The sequence below is a fragment of the Pomacea canaliculata genome, linkage group LG2 (genome assembly GCF_003073045.1).
Source record: "Pomacea canaliculata isolate SZHN2017 linkage group LG2, ASM307304v1, whole genome shotgun sequence".
Taxonomy (NCBI): domain Eukaryota; kingdom Metazoa; phylum Mollusca; class Gastropoda; order Architaenioglossa; family Ampullariidae; genus Pomacea; species Pomacea canaliculata.
In genome coordinates, this window is record NC_037591.1 from 12,885,592 (window position 1) to 12,892,945 (window position 7,354).

Sequence of the window (7,354 nt, forward strand, 5' to 3'; positions counted from 1 at the left end):
GCAATGTAGCCATGGCATACCTCTATATTGCAGTCGTTGTAGAAGATGTTGTTGAAGCTCCTTCGTCGTGACCTGAGTTGAAATGTGATGGACTGGCTGTAGAATGTGTACACTTGCTCGCATGCAGGTGAAGCCAGTGATTTGCATGCACCTTACTTTTTTTATTTCATAAGGAAGGACGCAGCCAAGACAAATCTGTTTATGTTTCTCATAAGTTCTGCCTTTCCACAGCTCGCAAACTTCTTATAATTCACATTGCAAACTATAATAATCAAGGTCGTGCTGACCAGACGGTAAACTACTAGCACTGCCCAGAATTTGGTAGACACATTTTTTTTTCTTTTTATCCAATGGGTCCACAGTTACTTTACTGAAATTTTTCAGTTTATTTAGCTATAGAGACATGGCGGTCTTCCTGAGACAGACCTCAGCTGTATTCTCGACGCGATCTTAAGTAGACGATCTTTTTCAACCTAATATTTTCATACTCAGGCACGATTCAGACCTCCAGTATCTGTTATTTGATCCGAACTTAACATTTGATTTCGCTTTTTCCCCTGTAAGGACTACAACGATAATTTAATAAAGTCCACAATGAGATTAATAAATACCTGAAAATATAAACGACATTGCTTTGTAGAAGGTATTGACAAGATAAACAAAGCACATCAAATTTACAGACAAATGCAGCTGAAATCGACAAAACAACAGTACAGATGAAAAATGCAGGACCGGGTCGATGACTTCTTTCCCAAAGGAGAAGAAAAAATGTCGGACACCGAGCAGGACAAGTGATGTAACAGAGAGAAGGATGTGGTGCGACTGAGTGCATGATAGAACGGGAAGAGTGTCGTCTGCTGAAAGGTAGAGAATGCGGGTTCTGTGAGGAGAAAAAAAGTATGAGAGTGTCGTCTACATCGGTTGTATGTGTTCTTTCAAAGAAATCTTTTTGAAAGAACAATATTATTTATATCAGTCCCTTAAAGTTTTTTTTAAAAAAAACAGGTATTGCTAAAGAATGCAGTTTATATTTCTAAAAGATTTTATTCAACTTTTGAATGCTGTTTAGGAAGAAAAATGCAAACTTGAAAATGTTTGTTCATCCGAAAAGGTCATGTTTTCTTCACTTCATCATAAAGAAATTAAGTTTCAAAAAGACTATGTATGTTATTATTGAAGCCAAAAGAAGTTGTGAAGAAATAATTCGGTTTTAAATAGTACATGTACTTCCCCTGTACCATTACCGTTCGCGAAATGAAGAAAATACACACCTGTCAGGTGCGATTACTGCAGGAAGACGAGCCACCGGTTGCAATAATTGGGGGTGTGTATGATAAATGAGCATTTACAACAAAGCCCTAGGAGATGCTAAAAAGGAATCCAAAAGTGGTAACCTTCAAAAAGTTCATGGTTCTTTCTGCCAATAGAGCTACATATTCATGTTCATATTCTATATTTTCTGAGCATAATTTCAACACGGGGAAACATGGAGCCGAAATGGCATAATATTGGAAACTTGAGACTGCAAAAAATTCCCCGAATAACGAGTCCCTTGCTTTGTTCTTAGATAAAAGTCATTATTAATGAGACAAATATGGATAAAAGTTTGAGTAAAGTTTAGCCAAGTTTTACATCACGGTTGCATAAAAGGTTTGCCAGACTTAGTGAAACCTTCATTTGTAGTTAAAAAGGACATTGACAAAGTTTTTCAAATAAGAAATCTGCTCCAGTAAACTGACCTTGTGATCATAAAAATATTTGTAAAATTGTTGAACAGCGAAATAAAGGAAGTCCAGCTATTTCTATTTAGTTTTAAAAAAGTCAAAAATCAAACTTCAGGGCCACAGAAACTCCATTGTTTTTTTCGTGCAGACGATACATCAACACTTCCGTGGTGCGCAGTCCGCCGTGCGCCACGTACAGTTTCCGGTCATGCGTAGGGCGCACAGCTACGCTTTTGGGTCTGAATAAACCGGAAGATGACGTCAGGACGTGCTGTATAAACTTGCCGTCGATGGTGAAGACGCTGACACGGTTGTTGTAGTAGTCGGCGACGAAGATGTTCTCCTGCTGGTCCGAGCAGACGCCGTAAGGCGCCTTAAGCTGCCCGTCGCCGCTGCCGTAGCTGCCCACGGCGTGCAAGAAGTTGCCGTCGGGGTCAAAGATCTTCAGGGAGTGACTTCCGGCGTCGGACACAACGATTTTGCCGCTGGCCGTCACGCAGACGTAGCGAGGCTGCGAGAAGACGTAAGGAGTGTCGACGTCGTTGTTGGGCAGCTCAGTGTTTCTTTCGAAAGTCGCGGTACCGAGAGTTGCTGTCGCGTCCCTCGAGTTGACATCGTCGGACTGCACAACAGATGAAAGATCGAATTTGTCAACGTTGTCCGTCGAAAGTCCAACATACATGTCGCTGCTGGTCATGGTCTTCCCGGGACCTCGGAGGTAGGTGATGAACTGTCCAGAAGGCGTGAAGAGGGCCACCATGTTGGTCTTGTCGTCCGTCACCACGAACCTGCCTCGCCGGTCGCAGGCGATGCTGGTGGGACACGTCAGCACTCCGTAGCCGAACTCACGCACGAGGGTGCCCTTGCCAGACCACACCGTCACGCAGCCTAGGTGGCGTAAGGTCACCACCAGGTGGCCGTTGGGCGCCACGCAGGAGCACCAAGGCTCTGACCCCGGCTTGTTCAATAAGTTGCCAACGACACTGCCTCTGGGTGTGGCGACAGAGACCGTGCCACGCAGCACGTCCGTCAAGGCAAGGAAGCCTTTGTACAGGTGACACACGTGAGTTATGTTCGTTAGGAAGTCACAGTCATCACCACCACAAAAATCACCACCACCACCACTCTCTGCATCGTCTTGCGTTCCGATCTTGTTGAGGAGCCTCGCCTCGAAACGACTGACTTCATGCTCCCGCAGCAGTTCACGATGTAGATGATGTGATGTGTGGATACTGTCAGGGTCCTCTTGGACGTCACGGACTTCAGCTTCACCTGCCAGTCCTGCGAACTCTCCTTCATTTGTAGAAGTAGTCGGAACGATGTCCTCTCGATCTTTTGATGTCTCTGAACCGGGCGTAGGGAGTCCTCCTTCCCTCTAGGGCAGGCGGACGAGGCTGTACAGATGACTTGTGCCAGGCTTTCAGGATCATCGTCTTGGTTATCCACTGAGGATCCAAACAATCCAGCTGTCGGAAATGGAGCGAGATTATCTGAATGAGGTCGATAAAGATTTACTTCGGGAGACCGGGGGAGATCCACTGTAGGGTCAAGCGTCTGTGACCTCGACGCCGAGAAAAGTGAGTTGTCCTTGTCCTCTACAAACGCTCCATTTTGATACACGTGGACGTCAGCAGAGATCCGGATCCTTCGCGGTGATGATTTTTTAGGCCGGGATCTTGGATCTTTATTTGTCAAATCTTGATGGCTGAATGATGTTTCTAGTGGGACAAAGACAAACGCACTGCCCTGTGTACAAGTCGTTCATGTAAAGCTATCTTTTAAAACCAAAAGCAAAATTATTTCAAACAAATGATTACAATTTATTTCCATATCTTTCCTTTCCTTCCATAAATATTTTTCCTTTCCTTTTGTCTTTTGGCATTTTTTTCAGCTTTCCTTCACATCTTTCTCCTTTTTTTTCAATTGCTTGATATTAATATTATGAATACTATTAATACTACTACTATACTACTACTGCTGCTGCTACTACAAAAAAACCAAGTTCATGACTGCTCTTGTAAAATTAAAGGGTTTCATACCTTGAAGCTCTGAAAAGTGTGGCATGGACGTAGCTTTCCTGACATCATGGTGGTGATGGACATCTTTTACCTTCTTGCTCCAACGACCTCGACTGCATAGGTTCAACACTGTCAACGTACAAAGGTCTTTGTTTAAGCACATCGTACCTGCAAGAAGAATCGTGAGTTCAGAGATATGAGTGTGAAACGTGGCCAAGCTTCACCTGTCCGTCTGATGTCGACTTCGCTTTTAAATCCTGCGAACTGTCGCAAAAGTTTCACACCGTGATTTTTACAAGTCTTCTCTAATCTTAAAGAGCAGGAGCTCATCGGCGTGAGAGAATTGTTAACGGAAAGGTCAGTAGAAACCATTGGCTCTCAGGCTTCGCTTCAAGTGGCCACAAGATTTGACCTAGATAACCTTATCTAGGTCAGAGAATTCCAATGTAGTGAACTCCTGTCAGGTGGACGCTGGCTACTTGTCACCCCCCAGATAACACACTGGACCCCTGGGTGCTCACAAACCTCGACCATGTACCACATTTATGTCCTCGGCATTGCTTTCACCCTTCTTTTCACGCCCAGAAGCTCGGCCTTTTAACCCTAAACTTTATAAAAGACTTCTTACAATAAATTACATTAATGGAGTAAATTACCTTTGCACCCCGAGCTGCAGTTTCAAAATTTTTGTGTTCCTTAGCCTTGTGTGTGGGTGTTTGCCTTTGACTGAGAGGACCAGTTCAAGCAATACTTATAAGCACCCAACCTGTTTACTCATCATGGAAGAAACAATATGAAAAAATAGTATAAACCTTTAAATTTTGGTTTAAATTCCTGGTTATCAGCGGCGAACACCGTCAATAATTAAATGTTCTAGACACTAGAAACTTGGCTTTCTTTTGTCTTTAGTTTGTTCTGCTTTTACACATTGACTGTCGGGAAAACACGAAAGACACGTGAAAGTGCAGTCTTAGCTGCTCGAGTTGTACTCTTATACATCAAATAAACCAGATGCACAGACTCTTAAAGCTTAAAATGTAAACGAATAAAACTACCATATGCAGTATTTATGTGCGTGCGTGTGTGTTTTTGTTTGTTTTTGTTTTTGTTTTTTTTTTTTTGTTTTTTTTTTAACAATCCTCAACGGGCCATTCCCTTTCCTTCCCCTAGAAAACCAACAATTTTGAAACGCAGTGAAACTGAATCCATACTCATCCTCGTCTAAGAATGTGGATAAACAAGGTAATAACTAAACTGCCAACTACTGATCCCATCAGCGGGGACTACTACAGAAGCACCTTGAGGTACTCCTAAGTAATATTGTTCAAGTACCGAGGTGCTTTCGAAGCATAATGAGGTACTCCTGAAAAATCACAATCCAATCATTAGATTATTACCTTCCCGGCGGGACTCACGGGCCTCAGGTAGCAAGTGGCAGCAGGACCCCTCTGAGATAGAGAACACCTCCATCACTGGCACTCACAGTCCTCGTCGTCTTTGTTTTTGCACCTGGAGAGCAGGGCCGGACTGACGGACAAACGTGCAGTCCTGATGTTTTGTCGTGATGCAAGTGATGATCACTTGGGACCTGAGCAGCACCGCACCTCCTGCAGTCAGCAAACTCATCCAACACACATCCAACACAGCAGCTTCGACCAACGAATAGTTATGAACCTCTTTTGGTCCATGACTTGACAGGAAGGGAATTTATGTCTTTGTGATTTACAGCTTTTGTGTGTGTGTGTGTGTGTGTGTGTGTGACATGACATAACAGCAAGGACGAGTTGATCAGACCAGAGGATAGGAGTGATTGCAGTTTTATTTGACCACGTGACATACCTTAGCACTTTTTTGCTAGGACTGAGGAGACAATATTTGTCATCTGCTGAACTTCGGTCTACATCGCCTGTTCGAGGATCTTTAGCACAAGCAGAGACACGCATTTCAAAATGCGACGAAAAGGCTTGACAAATATATATAAATAAATTAATAACAACAACAGGAAACAGGTAATTAACCAAATTATTTGAAATACCCTCACACAAAGTAAGGAAAGTGTACAAATTCCTAATGCAGAAAAAGGAAAGAGCTAATCAAATGGTTGCTTGAAAGAAAGAACGAAAGAAAGAATTGAGAGTTGTTTCCAGCTGCCTTTTGAAGCTGATTTTTTTTTAAAAGGGGGCCAGAGTACGTTGATGAACTAAAGGGTCATGCGCTTAACAAAACAGCATAAATTATCGCTTAGTCACGTTTAACCACTTGTTACTTCTAGGCCAGAGAACCTACCTGTGTGTCCCTTGATGGCTGTGTAGTACAAATCTCTTATGTCCATGAGTTGCACTTTGGATCTTGAGACCCTCTCAAGGTACTAGCGAATATTTTAATAGGTTTCTTTATTACCAAAATCCGCAAGATATATTTTGTCTGAAGTTGCCATCTAAACGGCATTATTGATAATATTACTGCGATGGCCTACATGCTGTTATATTTTATTACTTTCGTTTTTTGGATTAGGTATGAAGGGGATTGAATTACACGTCTCTGACAACAGCAGCACAGGAAAAGAAAAGTCAAGAAGGTAGGTGAGTGTGATAAACGTCTGTCAAGAATGTGAAGTGAGCCATTAAAGTGAGCCAGGGTACGTAGGCCTACACCCGTCGCCCTGGAGATATTGTCGATATGCAGCGCGATATCATGGCAGCAGAATGCATCAAAGATGCGTGGGAAGACTGCATTTGTGTAGACAGCTCAGCTCTGTTTCTGTGAATCTGGACTCTCGGTTGTTGTTGTTTTTTTTTCCCCCAGTATTATTTCTATTTACCTGAGATGTTCTGCCATGTTTTCTCATTCAGACCCGTTTACCTCAACGGGTTTCCTGTAATCCATCACAGGAAATCATAAGAACTATATACCAGTTACGGCTAAGGCCAGAAATATAACTTTTGCTTGATCTGTGACGGATTAAACATGCTGAATCAAGATCGACCTCAAGCTTTTCCTTGGAATTGCATTATTTTATCTATTTATTTCTTGGCGGGGTGTGTGAGTGGGGGGGAAGGGGGGTATTACAGGTTGGCTACCCTAGAGTGCCTAGACAAGTCTGCGTCTTGTGTTTTATTCAGCCTATCACTTTCTCGCCGTGATACACCCTTACCCCAGCCCATCTCGGTGTCGTGACATAATAAGCCAACCTAAGTGAAAATTATTATTTTTTATTTTTATTGCTACCCCCCCACCCACCACACACACACAAACAAAAAAATTAGCGAAAAGCTTTGTGCCGCACTTGCGAGAGCACTAGCCTTTACACATCGTACGTAGTTGCCATCTCATTTTTGGCCAAAGCCTCATTTTTTCCCCCCTACGATATTGCAAAAGTGTAGGTTTGCTGATTAGGCAAGGCCTCATTCAGTAATTCCATATACCGCTTTGGGAACGGATATTTACTGATATATAGTCCTCCTTATAGCCATTTACGTCAAGATGGAAAGAAAGACGACGAGAAGAATAATTTTCGTCGGATATATGGATACATGGATATGAGTGGAGGGAAGTGAGGGGGCATGGTAGGGGATACTGCAAACGGCGATCGTCAGATCCTTTCGTTTTGCC

General features: G+C 43.0%; 1 protein-coding gene across 1 annotated transcript; it reads right to left on the reverse strand.

Moving 5' to 3' along the window:
* Positions 1-733: 733 nt before the first annotated feature.
* Positions 734-3,826, reverse strand: LOC112557944 (tripartite motif-containing protein 3-like). Its single transcript, XM_025228110.1, has 2 exons — positions 3,764-3,826; positions 734-3,099 (listed from the first exon to the last, which is right to left on the reverse strand). Exons 1-2 carry the CDS (start codon positions 3,824-3,826, stop codon positions 1,822-1,824), a joined length of 1,341 nt encoding a protein of 446 aa, XP_025083895.1. The 3' UTR covers positions 734-1,821.
* Between the last annotated feature and the right edge of the window lie 3,528 nt (positions 3,827-7,354).